Source organism: Marmota monax, unplaced genomic scaffold (assembly GCF_021218885.2).
Source record: "Marmota monax isolate L192 unplaced genomic scaffold, Marmota_monax_Labrador192_F-V1.1 WCK01_AAM20220418_F8-fsc00013, whole genome shotgun sequence".
Lineage (NCBI taxonomy): Eukaryota > Metazoa > Chordata > Mammalia > Rodentia > Sciuridae > Marmota > Marmota monax.
This window is the reverse complement of record NW_026692202.1, coordinates 3,769,949-3,788,559: the sequence shown is the minus strand read 5'-3', so window position 1 is coordinate 3,788,559 and position 18,611 is coordinate 3,769,949. Positions and strand designations below refer to the sequence as shown.

The 18,611-nt window shown below is 35.2% G+C and overlaps 1 protein-coding gene across 2 annotated transcripts in view; it reads right to left on the bottom strand.

Annotated features, from left to right (window-relative positions):
• Atg5 (autophagy related 5) overlaps positions 1–18,611 on the bottom strand; it is a 125,363-nt gene that overhangs the window by 60,704 nt on the left and 46,048 nt on the right. For both annotated transcript variants that reach the window (XM_046430609.2, XM_058575321.1), the window contains exon 5: positions 6,725–6,887. In XM_046430609.2, coding sequence (XP_046286565.1) covers positions 6,725–6,887 — 163 coding nt within the window. The remainder of the gene's footprint in view (positions 1–6,724; positions 6,888–18,611) is intronic.

Sequence of the window (18,611 nt, the reverse complement as noted above, 5' to 3'; positions counted from 1 at the left end):
TTATGTGAACTGGATCAAAGTACTTAGGTATACTCAATAGTTTCTAAAATGGCTGGGAATCAACCTCAACAATTCTCATTCTATTACTCACCACCTTAAACCAAATACAAATTCTTGGTAACATCAAAAATTATTTGTCATATCCTGTACTACTTTCTAGTCAAGCTTACCATATACAGTCCAAATAACTTTCAGAGGCAATAATGGTTTAGACTGAACAGACACTGGTCTTACAAATACATATTTGCTCCCTACAAAACCATTACCCATATTGTTTGTGAAGGGATGTTTTCATAAGGAATGTCTGATTCTCTTTCAGACCTGCTTAAAATCAGTGTCCTTCTACCATTCCATCCTATTTCCCACCATTAGTTCAATGACATTACAATGGCCTATAAGGCCCTGGATAGAGCCTTTGTTTAATGTTTGGTATCATCTTCTTGCTACTCTCCGGATCATCATGCTCCTGTCAGAATAGTCTACATTCCGCTCCCAGAACTTAATAAGTTCCTTACTTCTGAATCTAGCCCACATCATGCCAAGTCTGGGATATTTTCATCACAACCCTCTTGTCTATATTCTTTCCTCTTTCCTCTACAACTCCAATTGTAAATTTAATATTATTTAAACAGCAATCTGTTTAACATCTGACCTGCCCTCCACTAGACTATAAATTCTGAGGGAAAGGACTACACCTGTCTTACTCACTCTAGTGTTTCATGTGCTAGAACAGTGCCTGCCTCATCATAGGCTCTATTATTGGTTAGCTAATCCATACTGCCACTGCCTGGGCATGAATCTCCTATAAAGAAGATTGGATTTGTGACCATGAAAAAGAGAAACAATGAATGTCATTTCTAATACTTGATTAAATACCACTTTTAAAAAATCTGTAAAGAATAAAAATCTATGAGCAATATAATGGAAAAAAAATTTCTAAAAACTCAAAAGTAGGGGAAGGATAAGAAGTAGAAGTCAAAGATAAAATGAAAGCAGCTATATATTGGAAATTGCTGAGGCCTGACTGATATATAGAGATTTATTACACTATTTTCTTGCACTGAGACAAAAGGTTCAAGAGGAGCACTTATGTTTCCTATTGGCAGTTCTTCTTTTGCACCTATACCTATGACAGTATGTGATGCTAACAAAATGGGAAAACTGGAAGTTTCAAGATACAGATAGGTAGTGGGTTCATTAAGTTTAAGAATTCTTATACCAAAACAGAGGTTTTATAGTACCATTTCTTATGGTACTATGTTATTTCTGTAAAGTTATCTCTTACTTTCTACCTATATCCTGCTTAGTAAAAAGAGAAGAATAGAGAAAAACCAATAACAACTTTCATCTAGGAAGTCCATCTGGAATCAACAGGAAAAAAATCTATCACATGATTATTGCTTTACAGTTCTTGAAATTTTAGTCCTATGAACTATTACTACCTTTGCATCTATAAGACCATTCCAGCTTATAAAGAAAAATGACCTGCCACAATCACAAAAGTGATAAAAGATAAAACAATGAATAGATGAGAGCCAGTGCTCTACTTCTGACCCAGAAAATCTCATTTCAATTCTTACTCAACTGTATATATACACACCACTAATAAAAACAAAGAGATGAAATTACAACCCATCTGTCTTTATCATACAAGACTACAAAGAGCTGGAACCACTGCACTTATCTTTTACATTACCTACAAATCAAATGTATTTTCAAAATATTATAGAACTTGTTATACGTAATCACTATTTCCTCTCAGAAAACAGTTTTTAATTTAAAATGACATGCTATCAAGTGATGTCTCTAAAAAAAAATCAAGTAACTAGCTGGTGTGCTGGCCTATGCCTGTAATCTCAGTTATTTAGGAGGTTGAAGCAGGAAGACTTCAATTTTAAGGCCAATCTGAGCAACTTTGTGAGACCCTGTCTCAAAACAAAATAAAATGGGTTTGGGATGTATCTTAGTGATAGAGTGCTTGCCTAGCATGTATGAGACCCTATGTTCAATCCCCTCCCCCAGCCAAAAAAGTGCTAAAAAGACTAACCACGTTTATGGTAAACCCTTGCCTTTAATTTGTAAGTCAACTAAATTTATTGTCGTTTTTTCTTACTTTATGGATGGTAATATACACTCGGAAGAAAAGGCAGGCCTAAAAACAAAGTCGTGTATTATGAATACTTTTTTAGTGATTTCCTCAAATCTCCAGATTATAAGAAAAATATGACATTTAATAGAAAATAAATAGCCTGTACATGTAGTGACAACTGCCTCATATATCAAAATGCCACTTTCCTTTCTTTCTTTCTTTTTTCTTTTGTGGTTATTAACTGTTTCAAAGAGGTTAAATATTTTAAAATCTAAAATGAAAACTCATAAAAAACACTGAAAGGCACAGTATGCCTTAAATGAGTTTTCTTGGTTTCATAAGCTTTTCTTATTTCTCCTTCACAGAGAGCTTCGAAATTAAAATTAGCATTTGAAAAAAAATCATTTAAATTTCTGTTTAGTCGTTATGCTGTACAGGTGCAATTCTGAATGAAATAAATTTACCATCTATTGTCTCAATTTTGACAAGTTTACAATTATACTAACAAAAAGGTGACATATCTTTCACAAATAGAAACTTCTGTTGGAGAAAAAAATCTTAAACATAAAATCCATTTCCATAAATAAATGCAAACAACATACTTCCTCTCTTTTATACTAATATTACACCATTATGTAAAGCTGTTAATATTATTCCTGGTAGCATCAGAAAGAAATAAAATAAAGGAGTCACTCAGTCATTACTGACTTTCTCTATAAGACCAGACTACATGATAGGGATAAAAAATAAGATCTACTCCAACCAGGAGTATAATGCTTAGTAGAATACATAAACCATATAACAATACAGAATGTGACAAAATACAAAAGGAGAAATGCATTTAAATGAAGAGTCAGGACAGCATGAAAGCATAAGAAATTCTGTTTCCACTTATGTGTAAGCTCTCTGGCCATGTTTGTTCCATGGGTGCTGGATGATAACTAGCTCTTAGCATAGTATCAGGCACATGTTAAGCAGTCAATAAATATTCAAGGAAAAAAATGGAAACAATGCTTCATATAGAAAGTGATAACAGACATGAATGTCAAAAGACACATAGAAGTTAAACAGACAAAAAAAGAAGAGTACTCCAAACAGAATAACAGAATGGAAAACACACACCTTTTAACAATTTACCTTTCAGCATTTTACCCACAATATTTTTTTATAAGTTAACATTTACCCAGCTAAAATATCTTAATTTTAAAGAAACAAAATAAATAAAAAGAACTCCAGTACCACGGCATACCTCTCAATGGTCTCTGAGTATTGTAAGTTCAGTCTTAATTACCACAAATGAAACCAAGTATAATACTCACAAAAATAACCTACAGCTCCGAACAAACAGAAATAAAGTATGTATAACCAAACACCATTAAGTTAGATCTAATTAAACTCCATTTTAAAATTAATTTAATAAAATCTAATTTAGTAAAGTTAACTTTATAATAGTCACACTGAAGAAAGAATATAATCTAAGACAGAAATATAGAAAAGAAACTTGATGCCTAAACAATAGCAAAAAAGTCAGTTGTCAGTCTATGTCTGATTACTGTTATCCCAAGTTCTGAGCATGTGATCTTTTGATTCATGGTTTAAGTCAATGATAAATATTTGCTGTGGGTTTGATCAGGCTACTGTGGCTTCACAAAATTTTCTTAAAAGGACCGGTAATAATACATTAAGCTTGTGGGCCACATAACCTGTCACAACTATTTAATTCTGCTATTGTAGCATAAATGTAGGCACAGAATGTTTATAGCTGGATTCTAGGAAATCTTAATTTAAGAAAACTGGCATTTGTCACATATCTACAGTTTACCCACCTTGTCTTAGGTCTCAAAGCAACTTCTAAATAATTCTTTTTATTGAGGGGTTTGGATGTAGTGCTGTGTTAACAACTTAAGCTTATCATGAGCAAGGCCCTGGATGAAATCTCCAGTAGCAGCAGTAACAACAACAACAATAATAATACTAGTAATTCTTTTACTGAGACAGCTTTACTTTCTTTCAAAGAAAGGCTTTTACATAATTTACACATACCTAGAAGGCAGATCTTATCTTGTAACACAGATGAAGAAACCGAAATTCAAAGGAGTTGAATGACTTAAGAACTACTAGCACAGCTTAGTTGAACTAAGACAACCTTTTTATTTTTTTATTTTTGGCAGTGCTGGAGATCAAACCCAGGGCCTAGAACATGCTAAGCAAACAGTGTACTACTGAGCTACCTCCACAACCTTGAGACAACTCTTGTTCTTTTGATGACTCTTAAGGATTTTCCTCTACACTCAATCCTCCAATGCACCAACTTAAACATTTCAATCATTTTTAGAATTCTCTCCTGAATCCCTGAACTCTTTTTAGCAGACTCAAGACAGAGTATATTTCAAGAACAAAGACTTTTCTGTCCATTCATTTACTTCAATTCTGAGATCAAATTATTCTCAACTCCCTTCTCTTTATATGATCCTCAGCTTCCCCCATTTAAGCTACCTTCTTGTTCATAAGTCTTCTAAAATATCAATTACTATTTAGTTAGCCAGAAATAAAAAGTGGTTTTGTAGACTATTTTAATTTATTAAGAATTTTTGGGGGCTGGGGATATAGCTCAGTTGGTAGAGTGTTTGCTTAGCATGCTAAATACCCTGGGTTCAATCCCCAGCACACCAAAAAAAAAAAAAAAAAAAAAAATTTTGTACTCAGTAATGTAAATGAGGCAACTAAGTCCAGTGCCTGACAGGTATTGAAAAATGCCTGATATATAAACATGAAACTAAGGAGCAATAAAACAAAGAAACGAGGAAATATAATTTACAGTACATACAATACAGATGTACCTTATATGAGGTTTACATAATGCTCTGAATTTTGCATAAATTTTAATAAATACTTAATAACTACAAGTACCTCTTGACATTGTAATAATACAGTTGTTACTGCCATGAAAAAACTTATATTATTAATTCCTTGGCCAAAAACAACTATCAAAGATAGACACAGTACAGAATATTCTAATTTCATTGTAGTTTGCACTGAAAATGTGATCATGCACACTGAAACTGCAAAGTAATCTCTTATTTTTTAAACATTTTTTTTAGTTGGTGACAGACCTTTATTTTATTTATTTATATGTGGTGCTGAGAATCGAACCCAGTGTCTCACTGGGTGCGCTTCCACTGAGCCACACCCCTATCCCCACAAAGTAATCTTAGTTAATGAAAAAAACTACAATTACTGCATGATCTTTAAGATTTATTGTCAAAATGTAAAATAACTGTTATAAATTTATATAGGAAAATAAAAAATAAAAATAATTATTATATTGTAATTTTAAAATATTAGAAACATTGATTAGAATGTTTTATTTATTCTTAAGCCTGGGTGAACTGGAGTATTTCTATGTTGTAATCAACTTTCACCATTTTATCATTTGTATTTTCAGTATCATGGGCTATCTCTGAGTATTCCTTTAATATGAACATCAACAACATCATTTATTCTGGAACTCCTTCATCCTTTATGTCAAATCTACTTTCCTTATTTATGCTAATGAGTTCACCTCATTTAGTTCCTCTGGCTGCATATCCAGTCTCTTGAAAGGCAGCTATCTCAACTTTTCCAGAGCCAGATACTACCCAGTTACCTTCTACTTTCCAATACACAATTTTTTGGCTGCATTTATGTTCCCTTGCCAATTCCCTCTTTTTTGTTTATAAAATGTTACATGGGCTTATTGTTGGAAACAAGGAAACATTATATCTGCATGCTTTGCTGTCTATGGACAACATGAATAACTAATGCATAGTGACAAATCACTGACAGACAATGTAAAAAGCAATATGATTTGTCACTGATCATGAACACATCCACTGTTATGTAATGATTCTTGGACTAAACAGCCAGCAATAAAATTTGTACTTTATGTAACTAATTATAGTTAATATACCATGGTAACTGAAATTTGAACTATAAGGTCAGTGAACTAGTATTATCTAATTGAATCACAGTAACTGAAATACAGGAATCATGTGAAGTAAGGAGTATATTTAAACCAACCCTGTGAAGGCAGTAGAGGGAAATCAACACAGGCAATATTAAGGATTTATGATCTCCAAAAGATGGAGAACACAGAGATGAGTTTCATGCTCCTCTCATCTACTTCTGTGAAGGTATTTTATAAACCACAGAGAATAGCAGACACAGTAATGCAAGCATAAAGAAAGTCTGCTGTTCTGAGAAAGCATAGACTGAAGTTGGATCTGTGCCCAAGTAGAGGGTATCATGGTAAACACATCCACAGTTTCCAGCTGTGATCCCAGAAGGGTAATACCTAAGGAATGAGGAAGAAATACTACCAGTAATGGCATTTTCTTCAGAAGCTACAACAAAGTTTATGTTGTCTTAAGTCACAGAATAAGTTACTTAAGTCTAGTGCTAGAGAATTCATGAACAGAGGAACACTGGGAGAGTATAATATAAGGTATGACTAAAAGTAGCCACTGTGAAAATTTGGGCAAGAAGGCTAGAATTAACTTGAACCACCAATTCTAAAATATATCACTTGTTTACATGGTTATGGTTTTATCATGTTTTATAAAGTGGTACTCTGAAATTAAAAACTGCTATAGTTACCATTTTGTAGTCCCATCCAAAGCTGCTTATGATCTTTTTTCTGCATTTCATTGATTACTTGACTTTTATGCTTTAAAGCATCAGCTTCTTTCATACAAGACATAAAATGAGCTTCAATTGCATCCTTAGATGGACAGTGCAGAAGGTCTTTCTCTGGAAAACTCTATCAAAGGGGGAAAAAAACATATAAAAACAGATATACACACCACAATTTTGCCTTTATAAAGAGAACTGTATCCCTGAATTTTCCAATATTTACCTTCACAATAACCACAAATACTTCTTTAACTTAACTTTAAAATCATTAGCTATTTGTCACATTTTGTACTTTTCCCAAATAATTCTTACATATATTTGTAATAACACAGAAAAGGGGTGCAATAATTTAAAAAACAGCTTTTCAACTGACCACATCAAGAGTTGAAAGGATGTAGAATGGGACTCCCTCATACCAATGATGGGAATGTAAAATAGTGTAACTAGTTTGGAGAAGTTGGTAGTTCTTCTACCAACTTAAAAAAGGTTGGTAGTCCTTAAAAAGGGTAACCACAAACCTACCATCTGAACCAGTCATTTTACAACTATGTATTTAAGAGAAATTAAAGTATATCCCTATACAAAGACTTGTACATAAATGTTAACAACAACTTTATTTTAATAGCCCAAATAATCAACAAGTGAATACATAAAGTATGGTATAAACTTTTATTAAAGTATATACTGTATGTTGAGTTTACTATTCATCAATTACCTCAATAAAATTGTTTAAAAGTTGTTCTTAAAGTAAAATGGCTAAAGTCACATTCTATGACTTCACTTGATATAATACAAGTGTATCGACCATTACATTCAAAGTAATCAGCATTGTTATTTCTATTTAAGTTGGTTATTTCTATTTAAGTTCAATTGCTTTCCATTCCAAGCCTATAAAGCAACCACTAAAACCTAAAGTCACAGAATTAGAAAAGAAGTTCAGTGTATTATAAACATAAGACACAATTTTTAATAATTTCTAGAAAATGTTAATTTTGGTATAATTAATCTATAAATTTAAAATTGTTTTTCAATTTCAAAACAAAGATACAATTTTTATTTGTCATTTTAAAAACTGAGCCTTGAGTTGGGAATATAGCTCAATGTAGTACACTTGCTACTATGTCTGAGGCCATGGATAGATCTCCAGAACCACAAAACATACAAATAAAAATAAAAGTAAACTCTAAAATTATCTTTTAGATATCATTCATTCTCTAGCCTATTGCTTATAGTTTGATATTATAAATGAGTGGCTGAAAATATAAATGATCTTATTCCAAAGGAAAAAAAATTTGCCTATTTAAGTACTACTCATATATTTCTTAAAATTTTATGTACAAGTTGATTATGGGAGGGGGAAGCAGTTAGATTTCTCAAAACAGTGGTTGGAGAAGCCTCGAATAAAACACCATTGGGGGTAACTTTTGCTTAGCCTAGCTACTCATCACAACACTACCTATGCTTAAAGAATGTCTCACAACTATAAATGATAGCTTACAACTATAAATGAACACACTTTATAGCAAAAGAAAGTTCTATCAAGAGTGTGCAGATATTTTGTGTATACCCTTAATAGAATGTCCACCTCTATATATACGAAGGCAGTGAGGTCATAAATTATACGAAGTTAAGGGAAACAAGAGCAATAGCAGAAAAAGGAGAGGTCTGCCTAAGCAGCCAAAGCAGTTAAATTGATTGTGGCAAAGAAGAAAGTGATAGATGTCTTAGCTTAAGCCCCACAGCTTCTACTCATGAAATGCTCCTCTTTCTATGATTAGCTTGAGATGGGAATGGAAAGTCTTTTTATAAAACTTCACAATGAAACTAAAAACAGACCCTTGATTCATTACATTTCTAATCTTTTCTAACGTGCATTAGCCATTGTATATAAGTGCATTTATTTTCAATCCAAACAAATTCTTCTAGATAAAGGTGGTAACTCAGACATCATGTTTACTCTCTTTCATTAATCTTCCAAGTCAGATCCACAATAAATCAAATTTAATTTCACTTTTACAAAAGTAATCTGAAAAGTCCCATTTACTTAGATATTATTACTTGTATTGTTTAATTAAAATATTAATCCAGACTGTTTGGAATGTGTCCAGATGCATTAGAGAGAATGAATAATGTTAAAAGAAAGAAAAAAGGCATTCAACTTATTAGTAACACTGCAGACACAGGGTACTCTGTTAAAACAATAAAGCAAAGCCAAAAATGCATTTTCCTTGTCACCTCTGAAAAATCCAACATCTGATTAAACAAGCTGAAGTTGCCAAAGCATAGCAATGTTATTACTGAGTTACCTCTAAAAGTTGGTTCAACATTTAGACAGAAAAATGAGGTAACATTTTTAAAGTTTACTTTAAAAGAGTGTATTATAAAAAAGAAGCTAAGTTAATTGAAACAAAAAATCAATGCACCAAAACCTGTTAATATTTCTTAATTTTCTAATTCTATCAAGATACAATCTATACAATTACCTATAATCAACCATCTCTTTTCCTCCTCTTAAAAATCTATGGGATATCTCTCTTCCTGTTTCCCAGATCCCATTTGTTGAACCTTTGGAACCTGGCCCAATTAATTAATCCTTTCCCTTTCCATAGTTATCTTCAGTGATTTTTCTCTCTTAATGACTGGTTCCTAACAGTGTTCTTTCATCTTGAAACATAGTAACAGCTACCCCAAACAAAAACCAAACCGGTTCCCTCAACTTCAACTTCTCTTTGGCTACAGCCTTCGATCTCATCTCCCCTTTACATTCAACCTTTAAACTCACCAAGGTCCTTTACTCTTATGAATCTACCACAATATGATTATTATCCTTAAGCACTCCACTGCAGCTGCTCTTTCCAAGGTCAACAATTATACCTTTTGATCTTTATCTGTTTTAAGCACTCACTAAATATCTAACACCTATGATTATTCTACATGAAGCAGTCATCTACAAGATTCTTGTTACTGCCACTTCTCATTTTTCTCTTATGTATTCTTAACCTCTTATGCACATTCCCTTTTCAAATTCCTAGCCTAGGACTTCTTCACTTTTTCATTCCATATGCTCACTCTGAATAAGATTACCTTATTCATCTTCAGACACATACAAATCTAGTAGAATGTTCCACAAAAACATGTGAAATTCAACAAATCCAAAAATAAACCAATGATTTCTCATCTTCCATTTCTAATCTAGCTCTGTTTGGTTTACATTCTAAATAGATCTGTAATTTACTCACTTTCAACATCCCCACTGCCATTTTCTTTGTCCAGACTAAGATCTATCGGTGGTTTCTAAAAAAATCTCTTTAACTGGGCCCTACTCCTACACTCTTACCCACAAATCATTTTTTACAATCAGAGTGATTGTCCTAAAATGCAAACCTAATGTTCTCATTTCACATGGTTCTAGTTTTAGGATAAAATCAAACTGATTCTAAAGTCTTCAAGATTCTAAATTACTCTGGTCTCTGTTAACCTCTCTGGCATAATCTCTCATTACCATCTCACCCTATTCCTTCTACACACTAACCCCACACTCCTGCTCCAATGATTTTATCTCATTTCCTTCAACATTCTTTGAGTTCTTTCAGCTATATCTGTGTCCTTACACTATTTCCTCTGCCTAGAACATTCTTTCTCCATGTATCACCTAACCACTTTTACAACTGCCCCCGACCCCCCCCCCCAAAAAAAAAAACCCTCCTTGGTCTTCAGATACAGCTTCTACATCACTTCCTCCAGAAATCTTGCCCTTTCTCTAAGCCAGGGTTAAGGTAACAATATCCTTATCCTTGACTCGATTATGACATTTATTTGGCAGTATTATAATGTCTATTGGCATATTCTTGGGAGACAGTGCCCTGAAAGTTCACAAGACAGAGGCCATGAATGTTCTCACCTCTCTCAATAGGTGTGTGTGTGTGTGTGTGTGTTGCTGAGGACTGAACCCAGAGATGCTTTACCACAGAGCTACATTCCCAGCCCTTTTTATCTTTTATTTTGAGACAGGGTCTCACCAAGTTGCTGAGACTAGCCTCAAAGTTGCAATCCTCCTGCCTCGGGCTTGCTGGGACCAAAAGCATCCACTACTGCATCCAGTCTCAATAATTTTTAAAACCTTCACCGGGATATAATTCACATACAATGAAACACAGGAATTTAAGAACACAGTTAGTAGAGCTTTATCCCAAACCAGGTAATGGAATATTACCATTGACCCTTTCTTCCCACTCTGCCAAAAGTTATTTTGTACCTCTTGCATTCATTTCCCTCCTTCCCACCCAATCAACTGATATGATCTGTAACACCAGAGATTAATTTAGTCTGTTAAAAAAAAGTCATATAAATAAAACCAGACATGTAGTGTTGTATAATCTATCATCTTTCACTTAGCATAATGCTTTTGAGAATCATTCATGTTACTGCACATCAGTAATTAGGTCTTTTTTGTTGCTGAGTAGCATGCCATTGAATGAATGTTTCACAATGTGTTTATCCAAAGATCTCTTAAAAGATATTAGGATTGTTTCCAGGTTTGAACTATTATTAATAAAACTACTATGAACATTAATATACACAGTCTCTTTGTAGACACTGCCTTTTCATCTTTCTTGAATAAACATATGGAAACAGAAATGCAGGGTGATACAGTCTAAGTGTATATTTAACATCATTTAAAAACTGCCAAACTGTTTTTCAAAGTGACAGAACAATTTTAAACTCTCATCAGCAAATTATGACAGTTCTGGTTACTCCATGTCCTCAAACTTAGTACTTGGTGTCAGTCTTTTTCATTTTAGTCACTCTATTGAGTGTAAAGTAACATCTCATTGTGGTTTTAATTTACCTTTTTCCCTAATGACTAAATATGTTCAGTGCCTTTTCATGTGCTGGTTGGTAATTCATATGTTGTTCTGCAAAGTTTCTGGTCAAGTCTTTTACACTTGTTCCAAAGCAACTGATACGTTAGGAAACAAGCTGAATGCAATGTGAATTGCGTATACTTAAATAAAATAATGTCCATAATAGTAGGAAAATTGCATCCAGATAAACCAAACTGCATAGGAATACAGAACACACACACACACACACAGAGAGAGAGAAATGGACCCACTACTTCATGTTAGGAACCACATTCATCCACATCAGGTGTTACAATTTTCTGTCTGAATCCACATAACTAACAATTGGCAAGCTTCAACTCTTCCAATGCCCATTTCAACAAGTAAACTTCTAATCTTTTTCAATTTAAAATGTCATATTTATTATAGTGTTTACATATTGCTTAACCTTTTAATATGTATAAGACTGTGCTATGGATCTCCAGGTTTCTGTCTTTTTGTCACAAAAAGTTGTTGGATGCAGTGCCCTATCCCCTTTCCCTATAAGTCCCATGGTTTTTATTCCTCAATTTTTAACAGCACAGTGATTGAGAAAAATATATTGCATTATAGCAGAATGTCTATGAAACTAGAGGGACCAGATGTCCTTGCCATTTTCTTCATCTTAGGCTGAAACATTGAAAAAACATTAGTTAGCATGATTTGTTATAGGCTTTTCTTATATACCGTTTTCTTATATACCCTTTGTCAAACTGAAGAAAATTTCTTTTATTTCTAAGTTTGGTAAGGGATTTGTTAACAAATAAGTATTGAATTCAGACAATGTTTATCTCCCTGCCCCCTGTCTATTATTTTTGTAATGTTATTTTTCTTTATCCTGTCAATTTAATAAATTACACTGATTGACACTTGAATGTTAACTCAATCTTGTATTCTTGGGATAAACTCAATTCAGCCACAGTTTGTATTATGCTTTTTATATATGAATGGATTCAACTGTCTACTTATTTTTTTGAGGGCTTCTGTATCTATGTTGATGAGGACTAGTGATCTAAACTTTTCTTGTAATTTCTCCAATTGTTTTTAGTATCAGAGTTATTCCAGCCTCTAACACAGCAGGGAAATGTTCTCTTTTTTCTCTTTACTGCAAAAAGCTTGCTCTAGAGAATTCATCAATACACTATTACTCAGAGAGTTTTATTTTGTGAGGTTTTTAAAATTATAAATCCAGTTCCTTTACAGATGAAGATGCTATTAATTTCTGTCATTTCTTGTCTCAGTTTTGGTTTGAATGTTTCCATTTGTCACATTTATTGGCATAATGTTACTCTTACTTCCTACTATCCTTTAATGGCTTTACCATTTGTAGTAATTATATCCAATCTTCCATCTTGATATCATCATATTGTTTTTTGGTATAGAAAATTAAAGCTTTTCATTCCCTCAAGCACTGATTTAGGTGAATGCCATAAACTTTAATACATTGTATTTTCATTACCATTTAGTTTGAAATATTATTGTTTTCCTGTGCTATCTTTTTTGAGCCAAAGTTAACAAACAATTTAGTGTCCCTATTCTTTGAATGACTATGCTCAGACAATTTTGCTTATGTAAAATTGATATTTTTTACTTATGTAAAGTTGATGGTTGATATACCATCAACCCTTCATTATAATTATTCTTGCTTTAAACAGCTTTTCTCCTTTAAAGAAATTAAAAGAAACAATCTTTACATTTACTATTTACCATTTCCAATGTTTCATTCTTACCAATATATTTTTTAAAATATTTTTAGTTACAGATGTTCACAGTACCTTTATTTTGTTTATTTAGCTGTGTGTATGTGTGTGTGTGTGTGTTTAATGCAGTGCCTCACACATGCTAGGCAAGCACTCTACCACTGATCCACAAACCCAGACCTTTTACCACTATTTTTTTAATGGTATTTTAAGATGTTATTCTATTGTCTTTTGACTTTCACTGTTTTTGATAAGAAACCAGTCATCATTTGCATTGTCCCTTTTTATGTCCTCTTATTTTTCTCTGGCTACTTTTACCATTTTCTACTTATAACTGGTTTTCAGCAGTTGGATTACAATGTGTATAGGTGTGATTTTCTAAATATCTGTCCTCCTTGGAGTTTATTTTCTTGGACACTTACTGGAGAATTATCTTGCCAAATTATTAACCATTATTCACCAGTACTACTCAACATACTTCTTCAAACTCTGGCCAGAACAATTAAGAAAAAGAAATTCAAGGGATACAAACAGGAAAGAGAAAAATTATCTGTTGATGACATGTTCCTATATCTAGAAGACCCAAAAACTCCATAAAAACACTTCTAGAGCTGATAAATAAATTCAGCAAAGTATCAGAACACAAGATCACTACCCATTAACCAACAGTTTTACTATTTTCCAATAATAAATCTGCTGAGAAAGAAATCAGGAAACTCTCGGGTCCAAAATAACCTCAAGAAACTAAAATATTTGGGAATAAATCTAACCAAGGAGGTAAAAGACCTCTACAATGAAAACTACAGAACACTGAAGAAAAAAATTGAAGAATACTTTAGAAGACGGAAAGACTTCCCATGTTCTTAGGTAGGCAGAATTAATATTGTCAAAATGCCTATATTACCAAAACACTATACAGATTCAACACACTCTCAATCAAATACCTAAAACAGTCTTCAAAGAACCAGGAAAAATAGTCTTAAAATTCATTGGAAGAATAAAAGACCCAGAATAGCCAATGCAATACTAAACAAGAAGAGTGATGCTGGAGGCATCACAATACCTGATCTCCTCCAGTTGTGGTGGCACATACCTATAATCCCAGCAGTTTGGGAGATTGAGGCAGGAAGACTGTAAGTTCAAAACTAGCCTCAGCAGTTAAACACCCGAGTACCAAAGGAAAACAAACAAAAACAACCTGACCCCAAATTATACTACAGAGCTATAGTAACAAAACCAGCATGGTATTAGCATCAAAATAGACATGAGAACCAATGGAATAGGATAGAAAACACAGAGACAAACCCACATAGTTACATTCATCTCATACTGAACAAAGGTGCCAAAAATGTCAAAGAACCTTTTTAACAAATGGTGCTGGGAAAACTGAATTTACATATAGAAGAATAAAACTAGATCCCTCTCTCTCATCTTGCATAAAAGTTAAATCAAAGTGGATCAAAGACATAGGAATTACATCAGAAACTCTGCAACAGTTAGAAGAAAGTATAGGGTCAACACTGTGCAGGCACCCACTTCCTTAACAAGACCCTGAAAACTCAAGAAACAAAAACCAACAATCAATAAGTGGGAATGGCATCAAATTAAAAAGTTTCTGCATAGAGCAAAGGAAACAAGAACATGAAGAGAAAGCATACATAATGGGAGAAAATCCTTGCCACCTACTCTTTTGATAGAAGATTCATATCTAGAATAAATATATACACACTACACACACACTACACACACACACACACAAACCCACAAATAACCTAATCAATAAATGGCCAAAAGAACTGAGCAGACATTTCTCAAAAGTAGAAATACAAATGACCAATAAATACATGAAAAAATGTTCAACGCCCTCGACAATCAGGAAAATGCAAATCAAAACTATAATGAGACTTCATCTCACTCCAGTTAGAATGGGAATCATCAAGAAAACAAATAATAAATGATGGCAAGAATGTGGGGGAAAAGGTACACTCATACTTTGTTGGTGGGATTGCAAATTAGTACAACTACTTTGGAAACCACTAGATGGAGATTCCTCTAAAAACCAATAGAAGCACCATTTGATCCAGCTGTCTCACTCCTTGGTATTTATCCAAAAGAACTAAAGTCAGCATACTATAGTGATAGGGGCACACCAAAGTCGATGGCAGTACAATTCACAACAGCCAAGTTATGACATCAGCCCAGATGCCCATCAACAGATGAATGGATAAAGAAAATGTGGAATATATACACAATGGAGTTTTACTCTGCCATAAAGAAAAACAAAATTATGACATTTGCTGGTAAACAGAGAATCTATCATGCTAAGTGAAATAAGCCAGACTCATAAATTCAAGGGTCAAATGTCTTCTCTCATACATGGAAGCTAGAGCATTGTAAGGAAAAAAGGGATAAAGGTAGATGCCATGAAAATAGAGTGGACATAAGTATAGAGGAAGGGTATTGAGGGGGCAGAAGGACGGACAGGAAAGGAAGGAACTGAGGAATGAATTTGACAAATTATGCTATGTGTTTATATATGAATATACCACAGGTTATGTATATCTATAAACTATCAATTGAAAGAAGAAAAAAATAATAGATGAAAAGCCAGGGAAGTAGAAGAAGGAGAACAGGGGAAGGAAGGAAATGGAGTAAATCATATTCCATGCATGTGTGACTGTGTCAAAATGGACCCCACAATTATGTATAATTGCAATGCATTAATAAAGACTTTTATTTAAAAAATTGAGATATAACTCACTTCTTAAAATTCACCTTTTTAAAGGAGTAGGATTTGAGTGATTTTCATTATATTCACAAGGTCACGCAATCAATACTTACCTAATGGCGTAACATTTTCATCATCCCATAAAGAAAACATTCCCACACCCATTAGCACTGTTTCCATGCTGTCCTTCTAAATGCTGAAAGCAATTAATGTACTATCTCTATGGATTTCACTACACTGGACATTTAATAGAAATGAATTATACACCATGCAGTTTTTTGTCTTCCTTCTTTCATTTAACATTATGTTTTCAAGGTTGTAGAGAACATTTGTAATACATTCCTATCATGAAATAATTATATTACAGATTATATGATATATATTGTTCATCCATTCATCAATCAATAATGGGCATTTGAGTTGCTTCCAGTTTTTGCTTATTATAAATAATGAAGTTATGAATATCCATGTACAAGTTTTGGTGTTGGTATATTTTCCATTCTCTTGTGTACATTATTAGGAATGGAATGTTGCATCACACAATAAGTCTGTTTAAACATCTGAGGATGTGCTACACTGCTTGGTGGATGTACTTACTTTACTTTCCCATCAATAATGAAGAAAGGCTGCAATGAGGACACACCCTCTTCAACATATTATTATCCAACTTTTAAAATTATGATCAATCTAGGATGTGTAGGGATAAATCACTGTAAAGTTTTCGTTGTTGTTGTTGTTTTGTTTTTGTATTTCCCCAATGGCTAATTATGCTAAGCATCTCTTCATATATTTACTGGCCAATTTTATATCTTTTTTGAAGAAATGCCTATTCAAATCCTTTGGCCATTTTTCACTTGTTTATTTATCTTTTTATTCTTGAGTTATAAAACTTCTTTATACTGTAGTCTATATATTTATTAGATATACAATTTGTAAATATTTTCCCCATTATGTAAGTTCCCAACAGCCTTAATTACTGTAACTTTGAGAAATTAGTCTATTATTTCTCTAGAAAATTTTGTTTCTGTATTTTCCAAAATTCTAGTAAAGAATACATGTCGTGTAAAATGGTATTTCTGTTCTAGAAGTTTTATAGAAAAAGATGTGTGTGTACTGTTTTCGCTTTTGGAGGGAAGATGGCGGCGAGGGGAGTGCATTACCCCCGTGTGCTGCTTCACTGTGTGGGAGTATGACAAGTCAGGACGGCTAAAGGATATCTTGTTAGGAATTTCCAGCAATAGTGGGGTGCGCCGGAACCTGGAGGAAGGATTTCCATCGCATGAGGATCGGCTACGGTGACTCAAACGCGAGAGGTTTGTCGCACGGAGGGTAATACTGCTTATTCAGCAAATCGCCCCGCGGCTAGAGTCTGCAAGGCGCGCTGGGATAGAGACGCAGGGTTACAGCGCTGCAGTTTCTGCCAGACGCGCAAGCACCGCACTCAGGGCTGAATTCTGGGTTCGAGACGGGGAAGGAAGCGGTCCATCTCGGTTCTCCACACCGGTCAGACCACAGAGGAGGCCAGCAGCCACCATGTTGGTAAACTGACGTCACCACACCTGTTTTTGACTGACCGCAGCTCATTCAGCCATAGAACAGGTAATTTCAGGCTGCAATTCGCCTGCGGCTTGCAGACAGATTGCTAGGGTTCAGCGCCTGGGGGCTTCTTAAAATCTGATCTTATCGGAGTGAACACGGAGCGCGGGGCGGCCAAGTCCCAGCTCCCGGAACCGTCCCGGAACCGCCCTGGCTCCGGGCTGCGGAGCCTGCGGAGGCTGCTTCTTGGACCCTGCTAATATCAGAGCAAACACGAAACACCAAGAAGCCGAATTCCAGCTCCCGGAACTGAGCCCGCGGGGACTGCTTCTTGGAGCTTACACTTATAGGAGCTTACACCGAGCAAAGAGCGGCCGAGTTCCGGCTCCCGGAACCGTCCTGGAACCGCCCTGGCTCAGGGCTGCGGAGCCCGCAGAGGCTGCTTCTTGGACCCTGCTACTATCAGAGCATACACCAAACACTAAGCGGCCGAATTCCGGCTCCCGGAACTGAGCCCGCGGGGGCTGCTTCTTGGAGCCTACACTTATAGGAGCTTACACCGAGCACGGAGCGGCCGAGTTCCGGCTCCCGGAACTTCCCTGGACCGGGGCTAGGAGCCCGCGGAAACTGTGTCTCGGTCCGGGTCCTGCTGAGGGCAGGTCAGGACTCACCCATTGCTTGGGTTGCCTGGCAAGGGGAACGAAATGCTGCCATTCGCATAGGATACCAACATGGCAGAGATCTGATGTCAGCAGAAAGCGGTGGAGGAGAGATCTTCATCAATACCAGCGGCGACATAAGCAGTTGGTCTTCTGGTAAGGGGGGTGAGGCTCAGTCACCCGAGTCTCTTCAATTTGTCCTCGAGCCGGAGGGAAGGAGCCGGGCCGCTGCCAGCCCCCGGAGCAGGCCCAGCGGCTCGCCAGCGTGGTGACCGCGTGACCCCAATTGGAGAGGGGGCGGAGCGGAGCCGCCACCCACACCCGCCAGGTGGACAGACCCACGAC